The sequence below is a fragment of the Pan troglodytes genome, chromosome 5, assembly GCF_028858775.2.
Source record: "Pan troglodytes isolate AG18354 chromosome 5, NHGRI_mPanTro3-v2.0_pri, whole genome shotgun sequence".
Classification (NCBI taxonomy): Eukaryota; Metazoa; Chordata; class Mammalia; order Primates; family Hominidae; genus Pan; species Pan troglodytes.
This window is the reverse complement of record NC_072403.2, coordinates 42,341,248-42,365,726: the sequence shown is the minus strand read 5'-3', so window position 1 is coordinate 42,365,726 and position 24,479 is coordinate 42,341,248. Positions and strand designations below refer to the sequence as shown.

The 24,479-nt window shown below is 42.3% G+C and overlaps 1 protein-coding gene across 8 annotated transcripts in view; it reads right to left on the bottom strand.

Moving 5' to 3' along the window:
• Window positions 1–945: 945 nt before the first annotated feature.
• Window positions 946–24,479, bottom strand: part of KCTD20 (potassium channel tetramerization domain containing 20) — a 48,447-nt gene continuing 24,913 nt past the window's right edge. For 4 of the 8 annotated variants that reach the window (XM_527371.7, XM_024357165.3, XM_016955350.4 and 1 more), the window contains 7 exons: window positions 21,871–22,076; window positions 17,057–17,330; window positions 12,873–12,975; window positions 12,385–12,505; window positions 10,351–10,548; window positions 7,268–7,378; window positions 946–5,203 (listed from right to left, as the gene is read on the bottom strand). In XM_527371.7, the coding sequence (XP_527371.1) occupies window positions 4,911–5,203; window positions 7,268–7,378; window positions 10,351–10,548; window positions 12,385–12,505; window positions 12,873–12,975; window positions 17,057–17,330; window positions 21,871–22,030 (1,260 nt within the window). In that variant the 5' untranslated portion in view covers window positions 22,031–22,076 and the 3' untranslated portion in view covers window positions 946–4,910. Of the gene's footprint in view, window positions 5,204–7,267; window positions 7,379–10,350; window positions 10,549–12,384; window positions 12,506–12,872; window positions 12,976–17,056; window positions 17,331–19,977; window positions 20,097–21,870; window positions 22,077–24,479 lie in introns of those variants that run through there. The other 4 variants (XM_063812413.1, XM_063812414.1, XM_063812415.1 and 1 more) reach the window with 2 other exon arrangements.

Genomic DNA, 24,479 nt, shown 5'->3' with positions numbered 1-24,479 from the left:
ATTTCCTTGGAACTTTTTTAGATCGCCTTGTCCTGGTTCTCCTGGGCTTCTGTGTAACCCAAGTGGTGTTTTTAATTGAATTCAGAAGGATTCAGTGAATGATATTTTCATTTCCTACAGAGCATATTTCTCTGGAATGATCCATCAAAGCCAACACTGACAAAAACGGCCTTCGTGATGCTTTTTCACGCACATTTTCAGAGAAAAAACACCTTGCCCAAGCAACATTCAAGCTCAGTTCCAGGCAGTCTGGTGAGGCAACAGGGAGCTCACCGTGGTTCTGAATTGCAGATCAGTTTGAGAGAATTCCCAACAAGTGGCTTAATGGAATGTAGCATCACCTTATTTACATTAGTGTTGATGTGACGATGACAAGCCAACCCAGAGTTGTGAGTAGCTTAGTGAAGCATCCCAGAGATGTTAACCTGTTAACCTTTAAAACAAACTCACTCTCCTCCCATCTCCCTGACTTCCTTCTTATTAGTTCCACACTTAAATGTTGGTGCTGGTGCCTTTGCCCTCTTCAGTCATGTGATCTCTTGGTGATCTCCATACTGTGGCTTCACCTACCACCTTGGTAGTGAAGTCTTCAAAGACCCACCTACTTTTTTTTTTTTTAAGACGGAGTCTTGTTCTATCACCCAGGCTGGAATGCAGTGGCACAATCTCGGCTCACTGCAGCCTCTGCCTCACAGGTTCAAGTGATTCTTCTGCCTCAGCCTCCCCAGTACCTGGGACTACAGGCATGTGCCACCACGCCTGGCTAATTTTTGTATTTTTAGTAGAGATAGGGTTTTGCCACACCTTGGCCAGGCTGGTCTCGAACTCCTGACCTCAAGTGATCCACCCGTTTGGCCTCCCAAAGTACTGGGATTACAGGCGTGAGCCACCGCGCCTAGCCCAACATCTTTATTTCTAATTTTACTTTCTGCTAAAAAAAAGACACACAAATTATAATATTTTATTATAGAAAAAGCATCCCAAATACAGGATTTCGTAAACACTGGTAGGTGAACAAGTGCAATTTTAAAAGTAAATACAAAGTAGAGGCAAAACCTACAAGCATTTTGCCTTCAGAAGAAAATGTAATGTTCTCCTGCACTAGAGATCCCACCCAGAACACAAATGTGGCTCCATCTCCCATGAAAGCATCATATTTGCTTTCTGAGCTCAGTATTCCCATTTCAATAATTGCAAAGTGATGGCAAGAAGTGGCACTGAATACATTACTACAAACCCTTGACTTAAAATATTGAGACAGGGTCTTGCTCTGTCATCCAGGCTGGAGTGCAGTAGCGTCATCATGGCTCACTGCAGCCTCATCCTCCTGGGCTCAAGCAATCATCCTGTCTCAGCCTCTTGAGTGGCTGGGACCACAGGTATGCACTACCATGTCCATGCCTGGCTATTTTTTAAATTTTTTACGTTGCCCAGGCCAGTCTCAAACTCCTGACCTCAAGTGATCCTCCCACCTTAGCCTCCCAAAGTGCTGGGATTACCGGCATGAGCCACTGCACCCAGCCAAAACCTTTAATTTTTTTTTTTCTTTTTTGAGATGGAGTCTTGCTCTGTTGCCCAGGCTGGAGTGCAGTGGCATGATCGTGGCTCACTGCAACCTCTACCTCCCGGGTTCAAGCAATTCTCCTGCCTCAGCCTCCCAAGTAGCTGGGACTACAGGCACTCGCCACCACACCGGGCTAATTTTTTTGTATTTTTAGTAGAGACGGGGTTTCACCATGTTGGCCAGGCTGGTCTCGAACTCCTGACCTTAGGTGATTTGCCGGCCTCGGCCTCCCAAAGTGCTGGGATTACAGGCGTGAGCCACCACGCCTGGCCAAAAACCCTTGCTTTTTAACTTCAATTGACACTTAACAAAAATCCTTCACATCCCACTTTTTGACAGTTTACATTAAAGCCTGTGGTCTGAATATTTATTTTACTTAGAGGGGGACCCTTTGGGACACTTATTTGCAAACACATCTAACCTTCCTGGGCTTATTCCACAGTATTTTCATAGACCTGTATATATTAGACATCACACTGTTCTCTTGGGATTTAAAGTAGTACTGGGTACTGCATATTGTGCAGTAAATCTGGCTTGCTTTCTTAACCTTTTTGCTGCCATTCTTTCAAATATTTTTCCAGGGCTTAGGGGAAACCATTAAATGATCTGACTTAACACTGTCGTCTTGCCCTCCCTCCAACTCCTCAGTGGCAAATGTTTCCTCATCAAAACAGCATGATATGATGCAGATGCAAACTCAAGATTCTAAACTTCAGATTCGGGTTAATCTTGGCTTGCCGATTTCTCTGGCTAAAATATCAACAGCCTGGCTTGCTTATTTAGGCACTTAGAAGAAAACACCAAACCCAAGTTCCACGTTTTTAAAATTACAAATGCCTCTTACCCATCTGGCCAGGAACCAACTCTGAAGGGGGTGACCTCAACCCAGCCCTTGTTTCTGTGAGGTCCTGCTTTTGCAGAATGGCCTGCCCCTGGGACTGGAGCAGGCTTGGGTGAGCTCTAGGTGGAGGGTGGTGGGAGGGGCATAGAAATAAACCTTCCTCTCCATCAGAAGGAACCTGTGATCCCGGCTTTTCCTTCAGTCACCACCACCTCGTGACACTAGAAAGCCTACCGTCACAGATTTCCAGCTTACTCAAACCCCACAGGTTGGGGTCAAATGCATGTTAACCTAATTTGGGGGAAAAAGACTCAATCTTGAAAGCCTGAGCAAAGTAAAGGGTTACACAGGACAGTGTCAAGTGTATGCCATACTTCATACCTGGCATTTTCCCTAAGCAAGAACGAATTAGTTTTCATTTTTAAGTGTTAGCTGTGGCATGGTTTACACTTAAATGTTAACAATACATAAGCTGTGTAACAGAAGTTATACATACTTATCATGGAATATACAAACACTAGGTAATTCAAATTTCCTTTGTAATGGCATGGAAGTCTACTGAGAAGCAGAAAAGAAGCACCATTTAACAATTATCTGGGCTAGTCAACTGGTAGTGGGTATAAATGTACTGGTAAGGTCAAGGCCAAACCTGACCTCAAATATGAGCCAATTAGTTTCATAGAAATAAAATTACCTTCTAGCTACAAATAATCCTAACCCTTAATCCAGGCCATTGGCCTTGCAAATGGATGCCAATAGTCATCAGGTGGGGGATAGCTCAATTTAACCACTTACTACATTCTAGTGAAGAACAGAGCATTAATTTCCACAGTGATGCTAGCTAGTCACATGCAGAGAATGTAAGAACACTTTTTCAGCCCTGGAAAGAGCTTTCAACATCTACCTGGCTTTTATCTTTGGATGATTATGACTAGGACAGTCATTAAATGGAATCGAGTAGCCTCTCCTACACAGGATGAGCATCCCAAATCCAAAAATGCGAAATCTGAAGTGCTCCAAAATCCACTTTTTTGAGTGCTGACATGATGTTCAGAAGCCTTTCAGATTTGGAGTGCTCAACTGTTAAGTATTCCAAAATCTGAAAAAATCTGAAACCTTTCTGGTCCCTAGCATTTTGGATAAGAGATACTCAACCTGTATTCCAGTCAGCTTCTACCACAAACTGGGAGATAATCCCAAAATACTTATATCTGGCTCTGGACTCTAAATTTAGCTATACTATTAATAGCCATGGAGAACAGGAGGGAAGATGGTTCAGCACTGTGGGGGCTGAGGAGGGTGATCTGGGTGATCATGCACTGATAACAGAGCTAATAGATCAAATAAAATGACTGGGCTTAATTTCCATTCAGCTCACCCTTTGGGGATGACATTGGTATAATATTCCTACCCAATGTGTGAGCAGCTATTAGGCTATTTCAAGAACCAAAATACACTGATATCCAAAAATCCCATGGTATGAAAACATACAGAGAAAAATCCTGCACTAGGACAGGGACTGTGCAGATGATGCTTCCCACCCAGCTTCACTCCATGTACCCCATGCTGGCACTCATGAGTCTTTCTGTTGAGAAACTGAGCAATTGTAAGCAATTTCTGTCCTCATCTTGAAAGCCTTTAAGCCATATCTAAGGTCTCCTGGACATATCCACAGCAATGTGCTGCTCCAGAGTGTTAAGACCTATGGTTTCACACCAGATTCCAAGCCAGGATAACCCAATTGGCCTGATTTGGAGAGGTCCTTCTACTTGCATTGTGAGTTTCATTCCAAATGAATCATCCATTTGTTTAGACTCCGAAACCTTGAAGCTAAAAAGGTCTCATCAACATTGTTATTCCATTGTCCTTCCTGCCAAGGAATCTGTGTGGTTTTGAATTGTTCACTGCATTAATGAGACACAAATCTGAATTTAAGCTCTTAAGAATTTCCTTTTGGACATTCTGAACGAGACCCTAGTTCTTTCCAGATGCAATTTGGGTGCAGAGGCCACCAAGAATGGCATCTTCATTAACCTCTAATGAGCATCCGATTGGTGTCTGCTTTTAGAAGTTAGAGATTGTCACCTTTTAAGTTTGGTCCCTTTGCTACTAAGCAATTTGCCTGGTATAAAACAAGACAAAAACAAAACCCAAGAACAGAGTATAAAGGATAAGGACTGCTTTGCTAAACACGAGGCAACAGGAGTCTTGACTTCCTTTCCTGCTTTTGCAGTTACACAAAGACTCAATGAACAGCACCAGACCCAAATTTTTCAAGTTACCAGGGCTGCTGCAAAGATGGTAGCTAATTACCAGTGAGTACTTCTTCATCCCCTGCCAGAGGCATGGACTTACTGAAAAGGACATATGTTAATTATGGCAGAAAGGAAAAGGATAGGGGAGAGGCATGTCTCCTACTCAAGGTGAGACAAATCACGAGGGAGGGCTGGCTGCAGGCATCCCAGGTGAGATGGGCTCCAACAAGGAGTAGACCCACAGCTGGCCCTAATCCTGAAAGTCGTTAGAAGCCATCTGAGAAAGTGGGGCATTTAGCCGGTCAAGTTCATCCACTTGGGGTGGGTGATGCATTAATATCTCCTGGTCCTCCAAGACATCATCTCCAGCAGCTACCAGATTCGTGAGGGATTTGCTTCGAACACACTGGAAATCCACATGGCGACTCTTCCCTTCTTCCTTTTCCCATGACATCTGGATGAAGGGGCGTTGTACATAATTATAGATGACTTCAGACCGGCCGCCAGGCCTTCTCTTAATTTTTTCTTTACAGGTAGGGTAACCTGCAATGGAAAAAGGCCATTCTCATGACTAACAAATTGTGCTCACTCTGGTGTCCATACTTTCTCCTTCCTAACCACATCAGTTTTCTCCCAAAATCACAGCATGGAAAATATGTGGGAAGTGACCAGTCCCTGTCCCATGCTTTCCCAGCCCCAGTCACCTACATGTTCATTTCCTTCCTGGTCAGATTAGTAGGTCTTGTCCCTAGAAGGGACTAATCTGAGAAGTAACAAGAATTCTATCCCTTCTAATGGAAAGAGGAGAGAAGCCTCTTACCAGTTCAGGAACCTGTCGTTGCTGGCAACAATACCATAGAAGAAAAGTCCTGCCAAGGCATGGCTACCCTAGTCCTCTTAATTCTGTTGCTTAGAGGGCATACTATATGAGAAACAGTTAAGGAAATGTGGAATGTTTAGCCTAAAGAAAAAACAGAGATGCTGCCTAAAATATGTGAAAGGCTGTCACATGGAAATGGGAAAAATAGTCAAAGTAGCTTCAGAGGCTATTAACTAGAAGGCAGGCAGGAGAGGGAGGCTGTTATCTATTAAATATGTATGGCAGAATGTTCTAATGGTAAAACAGTTTGATGGGTTGTTCTGGGAAATGCACCTAACAGACAAGGGAAAGACCGAGTAGGAGGAGATTTAATAGATAATCTCAAAAATGTCTTCCAAGGCTGGGCACTGTCGCTCACACCTGTAATCCTAGCACTTTGGGAGGCCAAGGTGGGAGGATCGCTTGAGTCCAGGAGTTCAAAACCAGCCTGGGCCAGAGGGAGACCTCATCTCTTAGAAAAAAGGTTAAAAAAAAAATAGTGGAGCATAGTGGTGCATGCCTGTGGTCTCTGCTACTTGGAAGGCTGAGGCAGGAGGACCACTTCAGCCCAGGAAGGTAAGGCTGCAGTGAGCCATGATTGTGTCACTGTACTCCAGTGTAAGCAGAAGAGTGAGACTCTGTCTCTTAAAAAAAAAAAGTCCTCCAACTTTAAGTTCAACTTAAGTCAGACACAATGAAGCTTTGATGGGTTCTGTGGGCAGAAATGAGGCAACAAGAGTAGCAAAGCACAAGAGTCAAACAAAGATCCACATAGGGGGCCGGGCGCCATGGCTCACATCTGTAATCCCAGCACTTAGGGAGGCCGAGGCGGCGGATCACGAGATCAGGAGATTGAGACCATCCTGGCTAACAAAGTGAAACACCGTCTCTACTAAAAATACAAGAAATTAGCTGGGCGTGGTTGCGGGTGCCTGTAGTCCCAGCTACTCGAGAGGCTGAGGCAGAAGAATGGCGTGAACCCAGGAGGCGGAGCTGGCAGTGAGCCGAGATCGTGCCACTGCACTCCACCTGGGCGACAGAGTGAGACTCCATCTCAAAAAAAAAAAAAAAAAAAAAAAGATCCACTCCACGTAGGAGAGACCAAATGACTTTAGCACTCTCCAGGAATCAGTCTCTTGAGAGCCTTCCATGGGGACCACAGGTTGGGAGCCACTGCTCAAGATCATTCAAAGTAGTTCTGTTAATATATTCAGACATTCCTCAAAAGTATGGAATAATCTTTTTTTTTTTTTGAGATGAAGTTTAACTCTTATTGCCCAGGCTGGAGTGCAATTACCTTGGTATCCCAAAGTGCTGGGATCATAGGCACAACAAACTGTGCCCAGCCGGAATAATCTTTAATTTTGAGTCCCCAAGCTATTTTTTCAGAAGGACCCTTCCAGATACCAGAAACATCTTCACCAAGACTGGTGGCAGAACGACGCTCTCATCTGGTGAGCCCACAAGCCCTGCTGTATCTCCCTACCACTGTCCTTTGCCCTCGCTGCTCTTTATCCTGAAGTAGTAAACTCGAACTTGTTTCTGTGGCTGCTTTGAACCATTTTCAACTGGAGATAAAATGAAAAGAAAAATGACAAAAACAGGAACATTCAAACTTGAGTAAGAATGTGGTTTTCATGTATGCCTATTTTCTAGGCCTCTGGAGGCTAAATTTTGAGGATGTAAGCTGTGGCAATAGACCCAACCTGAATGTTGACTGGGATTTTTTTTTTTTTTTTTTTTTTTACCTTCAATTCCAATGCGAATGTTTTTTAGGCCCCGTTCCTTTAACACTGTTTTTGCAACATCCCTATTCTCAATATATTTGAAGAATCTGTAGAGCTTGGAGCTATAAAGAACTGAAAAAGAAAAAATATAGGGTTAGCCATGGAGTAAAGACCTAAGAGGAAAGAGAGAAGCTAACAAAATCAAACTAATGAAGGATATACTTGACTCCTAATCCCAAATAATCCAGATGGATCAAAGATTAAATGTTAAATAATACATAAGCCATAAGAGAAATTTTTATAGTCTCAGGGTGGGGACTTTCTGGGTACAACATTAAACCTAGAAGCCATAAAAGAAAAACTGATGATTTTAGAAATACAACATCTCTGCATAGCCTAAACCGTTTACCAAAGCTAAAAAGACAACTGAATAAGAAAATATTTGCAACTCATAAAAGGCTAATTTCCTTAATTAGAAAGAGCTGCCACAAATAGAGCTTTCACAAATCACTAAGTAAAAAACTAACAATCTGATTTTGTAATGGGCAAAAGGCACAAACACTATAAACAAAAAAGGAAATTACAATGGCTCTTGAAAACTAAAAAGGTTTTGGCTGGGTGTGGTGGCTCACACCTGTAATCCCAGCACTTTGGGAGGCCGAGGCAGGCAGATCAGTTGAGGCTGGGAGTTGGAGACCAGCCTGACTAACATGGTGAAACCCCGTCTCTACTAAAAACAGAAAAATTAGGCATAGTGGTGGGTGCCTGTAATCCCAGCTACTTGGGAGGCTGAGGCAGGAGAAGCACTTGAACCCTGGAGGCAGAAGTTGCAGTGAGCCAAGATCACGCCATTGCACTCCAGCCTGGCCAAGAGAAGGGAGACACCATCTCAAAAAAGACAAAAACAAAACAAAACAAAAATTTCAGCCTCACTCATGAAATAAGAAATGTAATTAAAACTCATGCCAATCATGAGATTCTGCAGTTTTTTTTTTTTTACTTATTAAGAAAGTAGCAAAGATAAAAGTTTTTAAAACACTGTTTTGGGGCCAGGCACAGTGGCTCACGCCTGTAATCACAACACTTTCGGGGGCAGATGCAGGAAGATGGCTTGAGGCCTGGAGTTTGAGACTAGCCTAGGCAAGGCAACATAGAACCCATTTCTACACAAAATTAAAAAAAAAAAAATTAGCCAATCATGGTGGCACACACCTGCAGCCCAGGCTACTTGGAGGCTGAGGTGGGAGAATCACTTAAGACTAGGAGTTTGAGGCTGCAGTGAGCCATGATTGCACCACTTCTCTCCAGCCTGGGTGAAAGAGCAAGATTCTATCTGTAAAAAAATTTTTTAAAAAGCCACTGTTGGCCAGGCATGGTGCCTGCAATCCCAGCACTTGGGAGGCTGAGGCGGGTGGATCATTTGAGGTCAGGAATTTGAGACCAGCCTGGCCAACATGGTGAAACCCCGTTTCTATCAATAATACAAAAATTAGCCGGACGTGGTGGCACGCACCTGTAGTCCCAGCTTCTTGGGAGGTTGAGGCATGAGAATCACTTGAACCCAGGAGGTGGGACTCTGTCTCAAAAAAAAAAAAAAGAAAAGAAAAAGCCACTGTTTTGGTGAGGGGGTGGGAAACAAACCTGTCATGTATTGTTTTCTGAGTGTAAATTGGTACAAATTTTATGGAGGATAATTTGGCAACATCTATCAAAATTATAAAGGTATAATTTTTTTTTTTTTTTTGAGACGGAGTCTCGCTCTGTTACCCAGGCTGTAGTGCAATGGCATGATCTCGGCTCACTGCAACGTCTGCCTCCTGGGTTCAAATGATTCTCCTGCCTCTCAGCCTCCTGAGTAGCTGGGATTACAGGCATGGGCCACCATGCCCGGTTAATCTTTTTTTTTTTTTTTTCTTTGAGACGTAGTCTTGCTCTGTCGCTCAGGCTGAAGTGCAGTGGTGTGATCTTGTCTCACTGCAACCTCCGCCTCCTGGGTTCAAGTGATTCTCCTGTTTCAGCCTCCAGAGTAGCTAAGATTACAGGCATGAGCCACAACGCCCAGCTAATTTTTGTATTTTTAATAGAGATGGGGTTTCACTATATTGGCAAGGCTGGTCTCGAACTCCTGACCTCAAGCAATCAGCCCACCTCGGCCTCCCAAAGTGCTGGGATTACAGGCATGAGCCACTGCACCTGGCCAATAGTTTAAACGTCCAATAATGGCTGGTTAAGTCAATTATGGCACATTTGTGCAAGGGAACACTATAGAGCCACAAAAAAGAATGCTGAAGATTTTTCTTTTTTTTTTTTTGAGATGGAGTCTCACACTGTCGCCCGGGCTGGAGCGCAATGGCGTGATCTCGGCTCACTGCAACCGCCGCCTCCCAGGTTCACCTGATTCTCCTGCCTCAGCCTCCTGAGTAGCTGGGACTACAGGCGCACGCCACCATGCCTGGCTTATTTTTTGTATTTTTAGTAGAGATGGGCTTTCACTATGTTGGCCAGACTGGTCTTGAACTCCTGACCTCATGATTCGCCTGCCTTGGCCTCCCAAAGTGCTGGGATTATAGGCATGAGCTACTGCGCCCGGCCCAGAATGTCGAAGATTTTTGTTAACACATGGCACCGAACAGTTGTATAATATGGTACATTTGAAAAAGGAGGAGAAAACAAGTAATTGGTTATATATGTACATTGAATATACCTGGAAGCCTGTAAAAGAAATTGAGAAGCAAAACTGGATAGATGGGGCAGGAGTGAGAATAAGACTTTTTAGTGTATATCCTTTTATGTTTTTTGAATTTTGACTTATTACCAATTCAAAAGGATTTAAAATGAATTAAGAGAAGAATGACACCATCATTTAATGTGCTGCCTCAGTATCTTACACAGTACGAGATACCAGAGAAAGAGTGAATGGTGAACAACATTCACTGTGTTCCCCAGCATAAAGGCTAGACCTGCATCACTAGGGATTTGTCATCCAGGTGAGTGTGCTCATTACAGGCTCAACATTGATATTCACATTGGTTCTAGGATCAAGCTACTACTCCAGGTAGCGAGTTTCTTGCTGAAAACATCTACACCATGCCAGAAGCTCCTACTTTGGGAATATTCCTCCCCCATTGGTGGAGGGTGGTCTTCATCCCAGTCCACAGAATCCTCATCCGTCAGCACAACAATGTGGCACTCTCGTTCTCCTTTCTTGGCACAGCCCACCATGATGGGCAAGATGAGCTCTTCGAGGTAGTGATCAAACTGCTTATGAGCACCGTCATTAGACAGTTCATGGAGTAAAGCACCTGCAGAGAGAAAATGTAGGTGAACATGCTTTCTGCCTAAATGCACATATTACTGGAGTGAAAAAGACTATGAGGGAATGGCTGTTATCATTGATGAGGTTCAGAGAAGTGGCACATTTAAAGGCAGAGATTGTTTCCTGCTCCAGGGTGATAATTAAGCTTTGTTAAGGTATGTCTCCTATTCTACCACTCTTCAATTTACTCATGTTTAATAATCCTTGAGCATTCTGATCAATTGAGGTTTTGTTGGACTTACAAGGTCAGACCATAAATGTTAATGCTATAAGAGATGAAATCATCATTTGGGGATGATTCTTTGTAGTACCTCTTCTGAAGATGGTTTGGATCCTGATTTCATGGAGTTAGAGTACCATAATAGAGGAATAATCTGAATTTTGGTGACACCAAAGGACTTACTCTAAATGTGTAATACACTCAGTAAAGAAATCACATGTACAGGGGCTTTCATGCAACATGCAGGGAAATGTATCATGAAATTCAGAGAATAGTTATTTATATAATTTCAGGAAGCCCAGGTAATAAGAGCATGGAGTTTGCAGTCAGACAATCTGAGTTCTAATCCTGGCCTTAATGCCTAGAGCTCTGAATAAGCTAATTTCTTAAATGAGGTTATCACCCATCTTTCAGGACTATTATAAGATTTAAGCAAGTCCGTATCTATAAAGCACTTAGCAAACACTAAGTTAATAATAATAGGCCGGGCGCAGTGGCTCATGCCTGTAACCTCGGCACTTTGGGAGGCCGAGGTGGCAGATCACTTGAGGTCAGGAGTTCGAGACCAGGCTGGCCAACATGGTGAAACCCTATCTCTACTAAAAATACAAAAATTAGCCGGGCATGGTGGCACGCGCCCATAATCCCAGCTGCTCTGGCAGGAGAATTGCTTGAATCCAGGAGGCGGAGGCTGCAGTGAGCTGAGATTGTGCCACTGCACTCCAGCCTGGGCGACAGAACGAGACTCTTGTCTCCAAAACAAAACAATAATAATAAGCCAGGCGTGGTGGCATGTACCTGTAGTCCCAGCTACTCAGGAGGCTGAGGTGGGAGGACTGCTTGAGGCCAGAAGTTTGAGACCAGCCTGAGCAACATAGTAGCAAGACCCCATCTCAAATTTAAAAAAAAAAAAAAGGCAATATCATGATCAGGAGAACCTGGCCAATTTGTGCTGTTTGACTTTATTAGTGAACTGTTCCTCATGTTGGACAATCAGTATCCTTGTTTGTTAGAGTCGAGACACCAAAGTCCCAAGAGGGAAGCAGTCAGCTTGGTCTCCCACTGGTCAGGCTCCATTTAGAAACTACTATCTGTTTTCCTTTGTCTACTCCAGTTCCTCACAGTGCTTTGAACTAAGAGAGGAAAAGGGTTAGTTAGTATCACATCTCTGCCTCTGCAGAAGATTTTCAACCTAAACTTGAAACTCCTTCTGTTTAGTAATAGAAAATATCAGCTGGGCTTGGTGGCTCACGCCTGTAATCCCAGCACATTGGGAGGCTGAGGGCGGGCGGATCACCTGAGGTCAGGAGTTCAAAACCAGCCCGGCCAACATGGCAAAACCCTATCTCTACTAAAAATACAAAAATTAGCCAGGTGTGGTGGCAGGTATGTGTAATCCCAGCTACTTGGGAGGCTGAGGCAGGGAAAATCCCTTGAACCCAGGAGGCGGAGGTTGCGGTAAGCCGAGATCGTGCCACTGCACTCCAGCCTGGGCGACAGAGCGAGACTCTGTCTCAAAAAAAAAAAAAAAAAATCAGTGACTTCCAAGAAAACTCAAAGTTCAGCTGCTTAAGTGCAGCTGGCACCTGCTCCTGTACTTACTCAGATCTTGACATCGGATAGTGTTGAAGTCAAAATTAATGCAGAGATAATCACAAGTATCTCTAAGATCTGGGATAGAGATGCCATCAGGACAATTGATGATACCGGTTTTGTAATAATCCTGTAAATAGATTAGGAAGAAAAAATGTAGGCAGAGAACAAGATGAAAAATTACTTCTTCATCCCTGTGCATTCCCGGTTCTGTTAAAGCAATGAGCTACTGGAATTATCACCAAATTGGATGATTCATTAGATGGCAAAACAGCTCCTGGCTATCTTGACTTGTTTAACCAGAACTTGGTAACTGATAGAGCTCACATACAAACAAGCAAGGACTTAAAAGTTACAGGAATAGAAAACAAAGGGAGAAAGGAAACAACTGGAAACCAGAGACCCTAAAGTCAATAACATAGTTGATGGAACTCTCAAGGCTATTGATCACACATGCCCCTGGGGAAGAGAATGTAACAAAAAAGGCTACCACACACCAGCACTGTGCGAAATACAGTTGCACTGATGCCTTCAGCAATCTCATACTCTCCCTTCTCATTGGGCCGAGTGAAGTTGTACTCTCTTCCTGGTCCAAACATCCTGAAAGATATCCAGGCAATAATGTTATCTTCTCCACCATGATTATTCACAGATGAGATTTCTCCCTTCTCCACCTCATTCTGGAAGACTCCATCCCACTCTCTCATAGTATAAATTAAAAACACAGCACTGGAACCCAATGCCTACAAGACAACTCAAGTCTTAGGAAGCTCCCTTCAGACAGGAAAAAAAGGCAATTGCTTTAAGCATTTGTGTACAAAGAAGAATGAAGGATCAAGTCCACAAAGTTCATCTGTAGTGAGTTTCTTTGGCAGTAAATGCAGTAAATAGCAACTGCAGAGGTGGCCCTTGGAAAATATCTGTGTTGAGATGGTGGCCTTTCATGCCCTCCCCACTGCCCAAGAACCTGCTTTTCTATACTGACAGCTCAGAAAGACAGCATCTAGGCTCCTTTTTATTCCTGTCCCCTCATCTGTCAATACTGACCTATCTAATATGCCATCCATCAATATTTCTGAGCTTTACTTTTCAACATCTCATCTTCTGTTAGATGCAGCTATGTTAATGCTTTCCTGGTATGTCTTAATAGTCGAGCTCTGGGGGAAAAATGGCCTTACTCAATACAAAGAATAATTAATGATGGGATTTTCAGATCAAGTAGAAAAGGAGGGTAGTAGGTATTAGGCTTATCAGCAGTTTACTGCATTTCAGAGAGACAGGCTTGCTGTCAGCATGAACTCAGAAGTCATGAGGGTACAGGGAGAAGAGCTTTTCTTATTTGCCTCTCCCCATCCTTCCTCCCGCTATCAGATCCCTTGCAGTCTAAATGACCCCATGACTTCCACTCCTGCTGCACTTCTGTGTATGAGCTGTGGAATGGTTAGATAACACAAAGGATAGGGCAGGCAGCTGCTATCTTCAACCAGCCTAAGATTTGACTTCCCAATCAAATGGGGGTTAACTGCCATTTCCTTCCTTAAACTGCTGGGAAGTGTTGCCTGTTCAGCTGTTCACAACTGTTGTCCTCCAGCCTGAACTGGCTGCTTTTCTTTTCTTTTCTTTTCTTTTGAGACGGAGTTTCGCTCTGTCGCCCAGGCTGGAGTGCAGTGGCGCGATCTCGGCTCACTGCAACCTCCGCCTCCCAGGTTCACGCCATTCTCCTGCCTTAGCCTCCCCAGCAGTTGGGACTACAGGCGCCCGCCAGGGCGCCCGGCTAATTTTTTTTGTATTTTTAGTAGAGACAGGGTTTCATCGTGGTCTCGATCTCCTGACCTCGTGATCTGCCCGCCTCGGCCTCCCAAAGTGCTGGGATTACAGGCGTGAGCCACCGCGTCCGGCGAACTGGCTGCTTTTCAAAGGTCTGAAAATGATTCCATTTCGGCCGGGTGTGGTGGCTCACGCCTGTAATCCCAGCACTTTGGGAGCCGAGGTGGGCGGATCATGAGGTCAGGAGATAGAGACCATCCTGGCTAGAATGGTGAAACCCTGTCTCTACTAAAAAAAGAAATACAAAAAATTAGCCGGGCGTGGTGATGGGCGCCTGTAGTCCCAGCTGTGCGGGAGGCTGAGGCAGGAGAATGGCTGAACCCGGGAGGCAGAGCTTGCAGTGAGCTGAGATCGCGCGACTGCACTCCAGCCTGGGCGACAGAGCGAGACTCCGTCTCAAAAAAAAAAAAAAAAAAAAAAAAGAAAAGAAAATGATTCCATTTCACATGCTTCCCAAATAACTGTACCACACATAAGAATTCCATCTTGATAAAAGCCTCCAAAGAATGCAGATGTTTTTCTGGAATGCTCTGGTTGAATGAAGTCTAGCTCAGAGAGCTTTGAATAAAAATAGTGAACATATTGTAACTATAATCCCCCCATTTATTATCAGCTGGACTTCAGCTCAGAGTTATTTATTTAGTAGTGGCATGGATCTGCATTTATCCATTCTCTTTCTCTCAGCTTCTCCCCTTGTGACTAGTGGCCCACATCTGTAAGCTCACTGGCTAGGCTTACAAGTACTGTATATAATCATAGGACAGGTAGCCACAGAACAGAACAAATCTAAATAACTTACAGAATTTACGACCTTGCCAATTCAGCTGAATGAACCATACAGATAAAGAACCAGACTCTCCTCTTCATGGGACAACCCATTCCAAGATTCAAAAAACCAGTGTCACCCAAGAATCTGTTACCCAGAAAACATTTGCCTTTCTTCTCTTGATCACTACTTTCAGAGGCAACATACCTAAAACAGCCAGCCTGCACTGAGAAACACTTTTTTCAGGGGGTGGGAATGATGGTAATACCCAAACTGAGAACAGGAAGTCAAACCTGATAAAAAATAGAGGGCCAGTCTGGAAAAGGTTTTAATGTTCTACTTTTATCTTAATTCAGACGTTTAAGAAATATGTAGACAGGTTTGGTTCTAATTAAAAAGTGGTTCGCTGTGGCCAGGCACAGTGGCTCACGCCTGTAATCCCAGCACTTTGGGAGGCTGAGGTGGGCGGATCACGAGGTCAGGAGTTCAAGACCAGCCTGACCAACGTGGTGAAACCCCATCTCTACTAAAAATACAAAAATTTGCCGGGTGTGGTGGCACACACCTGTGATCCCAGCTACTTGGGAGGCTGAGGCACGAGAATTGCTTGAACCCGGGAGGTGGAGGTTGCAGTGAGCCGAGATTGCACCACTGCCCTCCAGCCTTGGTGACAGAGTGAGACTCTGTCTCAAAAAAAAAAAAAAAAAAAAAAAAAGGTTCACTGTGAATTTATATGTTCAAATACACATATATTTGAATGGCTGGATTCTATTTAGCCTAGAATTCAATAAATTAGTGTGATCAATTCGAATTTCTAACTCAGTTTAATTAATTCAAAGTCCTGAGTTAGATCTCTAAACAAAATAAAATCTACTTCTAAGTAGATGAAAATGATCAAAAGCCAAATCTACATGTATAATATCATTATTATTACTATTTTTACTCTTATCCCAATTTGCTCTTCCTTAGGTTAAGGTCTATGGTTGGCCAGAAAGACAATCTCTTTACTCCTAGCCCAGGCTCTGAGACTCCTTCCTGGACAGTGTTCTTCCTTAGTAGGCTATTTCCATTTCCTAAACTCTAACCCTAAAAATCTGGGGGCCAGAGACGGTTAAGAGGAGATAAATCTGAATGAAGCAGCACAGAGAATGGACCATGAAGAATAAAGAGGGCAATTATGAAACAAACAACAAAACAACTAGGTTTAAAGATTCTATTTAAAGATTCCATTTCAAAAAACTTGAATAGTAATGGAAGACATTAGAAAATGACAGTATAGCATCTGTTGCCAAGCATAAAACTTGCAATAGATGGCAGGGAAATGCTTTTCAGTAAAATAGCTTTGTTCTTGTGCCATGCAGAACATTTGCCTAATACTGTTTTTTTTTTTTTTTTTTTTTAAAAAGGGAGCAAGATTTAGGTCTCACCTTACCCCCAACATCTTTGACCTGTGAAACTCTGAAAACATTACTTAGAGTGAATTTGTAGAGGAGCAGAGAATGAGATTTAGCAGGTTATTTTTTCATAGTTTCCAAATAGATTTTATTTCCTTTTGTGGGGCTCATTTTACTATACTGGCTTTGTAAATGAAGTACTCTCCCCACCCCGAAATACCAACATGTATTAGGCTTTTACCAGCTTGCCCTCCCTTTCACAAATGTATGAGGGCAGAAAAATAAAAATACAATGCTTTTTTTTTTTGAGACGGGAGTCTTGCTCTGTCACCCAGGCTGGAGTGCAATGGTGTGGTCTCGGCTCACTGCAACCTCCACCTTCCAGGTTCAGGCGATTCTCCTGCCTCAGCCTCCCAAGTAGCAGCTGGGATTATAGGTGCCCACCACCACACCCAGCTAATTTTTGTATTTTTAGTAGAGATAGGGTTTCACCATGTTGGCCAGGCTGGTCTCAAACTCCTGACCTCAGGTGATCTGCCTGCCTCGACCTCCCAAAGTGCTGGGATTACAGACGTGAGCCACCGCGCCCAACCTATACAATACTTTTTATTGTTATATCTAATGCAAGATAAACAGCAGGTATTTTTATTTATAGAGAACAGAATGAATTTGGAAGAAAATTATCATCAGTTACCTTCCCAGCATGGTATCCGGATGAGCAGTGAAAATCTGTGGATTCACAACAAAACGTGTGCCATCTACAAGAAGCGTCACTTTCTCTGGTGCTTGGGAATGGGAATTACTGCCAAAGCCCACACTACTGTTTCCAAATCTTTCTGGAGCAATAAAAGGTTCATGGTTCCGTTTATTCCCACTTTGGAAGCAAGAACCTTTGATGTCTTCAGCAAGGGGCATTATGTGAGGGAACTGAAGATTTGCTGGCTGAGAGGCATAGTCAAGTGAGAGGTCTAAAAGAACATACAAAGAAACCAAAACAACTTGAGAGCAAAAGCCTTGAGAGAAAAATAAACCCTGTCTTCTTTAAAACAACAAGTAAACAAACAAAAAACCCCCAAATTTTAGATGTTCACAGGCAAAAAAAACCTCTTGCCTACAGCAAGTAAAAAGCAAGCAAACAAAAAAACTAGAGACTTATATTGGATCTCTTCCATGTACATGTGAGGGTTGGGGGAGGGAGAGGATGAAGGCAGGATGCCCACACTTGAACATTATTTAAATTTTCTAAAGTCAACTATGTATATGGTTAAGAAAAACAGTAGAGAAGAATTTATGTGGAGGCCCAGCAGTCTCCCCTGCTATTCCCTATACCTTCCCTGGTGTTGGTTCAGAGGCAATCACTTTTTACTTGTTTTCACTTCTATTGCTAAATAATACTTTTATATTTCCCGTGTTTTATTTAAGGAACCTGCTACTAATATGTGCCAAAACTATTCATTTTCAGATTCTTCAAAATTGTTTTAAAATTTTAGGAACGGGAATATTACACTCTGGTGACTGTTGTGGGGTGGGGGGAGGGGGGAGGGATAGCATCGGGAGATATACCTAATGCTAGATGACGAGTTAGTGGGTGCAGCGCACCAGCATGGCACATGTATACATATGTAACTAACCTGCACAATGTGCACATGTACCCTAAAACTTAAAGTATAATAAAACAAAACAAAACAAAACAAAAACAAAAACAAAAACAAATTTTATTTTTCAGAAGGGATAATGATAGTCTTTAATTTTCCAATATATTACTTTTCCTAGAAATTCACAGTAAAAGGCATTTTCACTATGTACAGGAGAATCCTAACATCACCTACACTATTTTTTCAAAACGGCAGGTCTTACTCTCAGCAGAAAAGTTCCAGTGCAAATGGCATTAGGATTCATTCATGAAATCTGTTAGTATCACCAAAAAGCTGTTTTCTTTAAGCAATTTATTTAATTTTTCTTTCCTTTCCTTTTTTTATTTTATTTTTTTTTTTGAGATGGAGTCTCACACTGTCGCCCAGGCTGGAGTGCAGTGGCGCGATCTCAGCTCACTGCAAGCTCCGCCTCCCGGGTTCACGCTATTCTCCTGCCTCAGCCTCCCGAGCAGCTGGGACTACAGGCGCCCGCCACCATGCCTGGCTAATTTTTTGTATTTTTTAGTAGAGACAAGGTTTCATCGTGTTAGCCAGGATGGTCTCTATCTCCTGATCTCGTGATCCGCCCACCTTGGCCTCCCAGAGTGCTGGGATTACAGGCATGAGCCACCACGCCTGGCCAGTTAATTTATTTAATTTTTCTACCTGGTCCATCATCTATATTGAGGATAAATAATGTTCACTCCATATACCTCACAGGGCTGTTTCACTTATAAACTGAAATTAAGGATGTGAGAGCACTTAAAAATAGGCCGGGTGCGGTGGCTCACGCCTGTAGTCCCAGCACTTTGGGAAGCCAAGGTGGGCAGATCATCTGAGGTCAGGAGATCGAGACCATCCTGGCTAACATGGTGAAGCCCCGTCTCTACTAAAAGTACAAAAAATTAGCCGAGTGTGGTGGCGGGTGCCTGCAGTCCCAGCTACTCAGGAGGCTGAGGCAGGAGAATGGTGTGAACCCGGGAGGCAGAGCTTGCAGTGAGCCGAGATCGCGCCACTGCACTCCAGCCTGGGCGACAGAGCAAGACTCTGTCTCAAAAAAAAAAAATTAGCCAGAAGTGGTGGTGGGTGCCTGTAATCCCAGCTATCAGGAGGCTGAGGCAGGAGAATCTCTGGAACCTGGGAGGTGGAGGTTGCAGCGAGCCAAGATTGCACCACTGCACTCCAGCCTAGGCAACAGAGCAAGACTGTCTCAAAAAAAAAAAAAAAAAATTATATATATATGTAAAATACTGCATGATACAAAACAGGCTTAAAACTAGATATATGAAATCTGGATGTATATAGAAGACAATCAGAAGTAAGTATTTACAAAGGATTACCAAAGGGTTCTTTTAAATAGGCAGTCTCCTCAAGTGATCCGCCCACCTTGGCTCCCCAAAGTGATTACAAGTGTGAGCCACCACACCCAGCCCTATTTTGTTTTAATGTAAAAAAAAGTTTTTTAATGAAAAATTCCAAACATAGGGAAGCACAAACTTAATATAATACATACGCCCCATCACCTACATTTGGCAAGATTTGTTAACATTTTTCTATCTTTTCTTCAAGCCCTTTTTGAAAAAAAAAAAAAAGTTATCAATACAACTGAATTACTCCCATTCCTCTTGTTTATAAAATTTGTAAACAAATTCAGGAACATGATTAATGCCTATGACCTCTGGGAAATTAGTCTGATTTCCTACACTCAAACAACCAAATAAATTGTTGGGTAGAGGACACTTAGTTTTTTTCCCATTTGTTTGTAGATAAAAGGCAACAAAAATCTAGATCAAAAACCTATTTAGAGTTCCCATCCCATAGCTTCTCATAAACTTTCAATGTGGTCTCATGTTTGCACACCAAAAGCTACGCTTCCAGGTAACCCACAGGCAATCACCAGGTAACCCACAGGCAACCCACTTTGATCACCAGGATAGGCTTTCACACGTGAGGTGCTGTTTATTAAAAACGAAATAGATACCTGGGCCGGGCGCCGTGGCTCACGCCTGTAGTCCCAGCACTTTGGAAGGCCGAGGCGGGCGGATCACGAGGTCAGGAGATCGAGACCATCCTGGCTAACACAGTGAAACCCTGTCTCTACTAAAAATACAAAAAATTAGCCGGGCATGGTGGCAGGTGCCTGTAGTCCCAGCTACTCAGGAGGCTGAGGCAGGAGAATAGCGTGAACCCGGGAGGCGGAGCTTGCAGTGAGCCGAGATCGCGCCACCGCACTCCAGCCTGGGCAACAGAGCGAGGCTCCGTCTAAAAAAAAAAAAAAGAAATAGATACCAGAATTACTAATTCAGTTCTTTAGAATGCTTGATTTCTCCACAATAATGAAGCAATTAAAATGGGTTTATTCCAAAACCCAAAGAAGACACCTCAGGTTCTATCCTGCTTAAATGGGCGAGTAAGAAAACAGACTCCTTGCACAAGTTCTCCCTAATGGTGTACTCTTCAGCGGCAGTCATAGGCTTTTCTGTCAGTTAATACACATATAGAAATCATCTCAGCCCACTACCTCCTAGCAATGTGAACCTGAGCAAGTTACCTAAGCTTTCTAAGCCTCAGTTTCCTCATCTGTAAAACAAGGATAATAGTTGTAAGGACTAATCTGGAGTAGAGTCAGCAAATTTTCCATAAAGGGCTACAAAGTAAATATTTTAGGCTTGTGGTCAGTCTCTGCCACTACTGTAGCAGGAAGGCAGCCATAGACAATATGGACATGATGGCTGTTTCATTAAAATTTTATTTACAAAAACAGGTAGACAGATTTGACCAGTTTGCCACCCCTGATCTAAAGAATGTATGTAAAGTTCCTAATACAGTGAATGTTCGATAAATGGTAGTTGCTATTATTGGTGCTATTGTTTTAATTAAAAGTTAAAAAGCATCTCAGTTTATCGGGATCTTTCACATCTATTAATTTGTTAATCTACTAGCCTTGTGAGGTAGGGAGAATTTTTTTTTTTTTTTTTTTTGAGACACAGTCTCCCTCTCTTGCCCAGGCTGGAGCGCAGTGGTGTGATCTTGGCTCACTGCAACCTCCGCCTACCAGGTTCAAGCGATTCTTGTGCCTCATACTCCCAAGTAGCTGAGATTACAGGCATCTGCCACCACGCCCGGCTAATTTTTGTATTTTTAGTAGAGATGGGGGTTTCGCCACATTGGCCAGGCAGGTCTTGAAGTCCTGACCTCAAGTGATCCACCTGCTTTGGCCACCCAAAGTGCTGGGATTATAGGCGTGAGCCACCGTGCCGGGCCTAGGAAGAATATTAATAGCCTTGTTTTCTAGATTAAGAAAGTGAGGCTTGCCAGCCTTGGCAAAATGGTGAAACCCTGTCTCTACCAAAAATATAAAAAGTTAGCTGGGTGTGGTGGTACCCACCTGTGGTCCCAGCAACTCGTGAGGCTGAGGTGAGAGGATCACTTGAGCCTGGGAGGCAGAGCTGCAGTGAGCCAAGATCGCGCCACTGCACTCCAACCTGGGTGAAGAGTGAGACCCCATCTCAAAAAATAAAAATAAAAATAAAAAATAAAGAAAAGAAAAAGCAGGGCTCAGAAAGACTGAGGATCTCATCCATGGTTACAACTAATAAGCAGCTGAGCTAGAAGTTGAATATGTCTTCTGACTCCAAACCTGTGGCTGTTTTTGTTTGTTTGTTTTAATACCATTATCACCATATTAGATGTGCTAGACTGATTAAATAAGTGGAGAGTTTCTGTGAAGGTCAGCTTTATGTAATTGTGATATGCAAGCTAAGCAATTAATTGGATAATTTATTTAGATTAAAAACATTCATGCCTTCTGGGTAGAGTAGATGCTCTGGTATTGGAAAGCCCCCCAAATTAAGTCAAGAGCTAATCACTGTACCTTCATTCCTGGGACCTAGAGGATAAGTAAGATTATGAGGACCAGATGAAGCCAGGCTATTTGCTTCTTTTTCTTGGGCTGCAGCTGAAGTATCATCCACTAAGCAGCTGGCCTCCTGCCGCAATAACCTGTCACTGTCACTGCCACGGTGAACATTCATCCTTAGATTCTGAGTCCTGAACTGTCCGTTTGATCAGAGAGAAATCCTGGAACACAGGAATATGCATGGTTTAGAACTCACAAAACAGATTTCTAAGGAATTCCATGGTATGAAAGCAAAACTAGAAAACTGACAGCTAGCATTCCTGTTCTCAGGAGAAATAGGCATCTTAAACATTTTTGTGATTTTTATATCGATAGGAATTGGGCTGATTTAAATGGTCTTTATCAAATTACTAAGAATGCAGATAAACTTGTTACCAGGAAATAATTTTATCCATGAACAGACATCAAATTCACTGACTTTGGTCACATTCATGATCAATTCTACATTAAATGGTGGTACAATAATTTTGTGGTATTCATATTACAGAGACATAGGGCAGCAGAGAGTCCAACTTTTCAACTAAAGAAAACCTATGTTTTTTTAAAATTGACACATACACTGTTGCAACAATTAAGCACCAGGAAATTAAAAAACAATCACAACCTTAAAGCCAGTGTGAGAATCATCTGAGCTGAAGAAAAAAGCTAATTCTGATTGTAGAGCTCAAGTTCTCCTTTTTATCTCCCCTTTTCTCTCTTTCACTTTGTATACCTTATGCTCAATCCCGAAACCCCACCTCAAAATCACACTGGCTGTAAAGCTAATCATGTCATTCATCTCTCTCGAAAGCAGTGCAGAGTCCCCATGAACAACACACACTATGTGACTGCCACGTGCAAGACCCCCAGTGATCAGGCAGGATGGAGATGCCACAGCAGCCACACAGGGGGCCTCATAACTTTCTGCTGGTTAATCATGCCCTGCAACCCTTCCATCCTCGATGGCGGCTACTCAAAATATTCCTGGAGTTCACTCTACTTAGCACTTTCACAGTATACACTGTACAAATTTCCACTGGCATTCTGGTGGAAGAATCATCTTAAATCACCAGTAATTTGTATGCATATGGATTACATGCTTAATATTTTAGGAAACAGGAAGCTCACTAAGGGCAGTAATGCATTTTAATACTCTGAATTTCCTGGCATACCAAGCATGTGGTAGGTGCCAATAAACATCTATAAAAAATAAACATAATAAATATCTGTAATGTAAATGAAATTTTGAATCCCTTCATAACATATATTAAAATATTTTTAGCATAAAATTGATCAGTTTATGCCCTGATCCAAGTTTTCACTTAGATGAAATGTAAAAATGACCACTTTGATAAGACGGATAGAGGAATATGCCTGAAAATAAATCATGCTAAAGAAGAGATACTTTCAATTGATGAAATCTTTCTCAGACAATGGCTCTTATTAAGCAAATTGAAGGAATAAAGTGAATGTATTGATAGAAAACCTTCAATGTGACTACAGCTTTTTTCACAATTATCCTTTCTTAAAAATAAAGTATTTATATTACAAAAATGCAGCCATTTAAAATTGATGTTTGGTGATTGGTAAAGTCAAACAGAACCACCAATGCCTTCAAGTGTGGCTCAGATGTCAAAATCAAGTCTACAGAATAAGATAAAGAACAAGGTCCATGGAATTGGAAAGAACATTACCAAAGACGGTCTGCTTCTTTAATCTTAACTGGTTTTGAACCATAATATTCCAATCTATTTACAGCTCCTCCAGCTGCTCAAGAACCAAGTTCAAACTTCTCTTTGTTGCACTCGAAAAGATCTCTTGAACCAACACACAATAAGCTTGACTGAGCCTGCTTCTTGAGAACTTGCATGGACTAGACTGTATAAGCCACTTAATTTAATCTTCATAATGTAAGAAAATCATTTTGTTATCATGGTATAAAAAATGTCCTAGTTTATAAAACCAGGGCTCCAAAATCAGTTTAATTTGTATATGGTGAACTAATAAATGGATGTACTTGGAGTTTAGCAGGGTAGGTATCACCACGGAGGGAAAATAAAGTAACTTTCTCAGCACTTAACAGGTATTTGCATTTAATTAATTTTTATTATAAGTAATACACAAATATATTCCTAAGAAAATTCAAACCTTACAGATAATGCAAAAAAGGACCTTTTGTTCATCATTCCCAATCCCAGTCATTTCTCCAAGTAACTATCATTACTTGCTTGGTAGGAATCCTTTCAGACTTTATTAAAATGCATGTTTATTATTCAGATATACTGGGGAAAGCATACAGTTTTTAAAAAACACACAAATTATATACTATATGCCTCATTCTCATTCTGTAATGTTTTTCTAAATGTTCTTGAGAACCATCCATGATTGAAGATTGAGATCTAGTTCATTCATTTTTAAGGGCTGTATAACATTCTATTAATACAATTTTACTCTCCTCCCTATCAATATTTAAGTTGTTTATAACAAACAAATGCTTTGACGAGTAAGATCAGAGTGTACTATGGAACTCCAAGAGAGGATTCAGTTTGCAGAGTTTTCCCAAATGGATTTGGCTTCAGAATTTC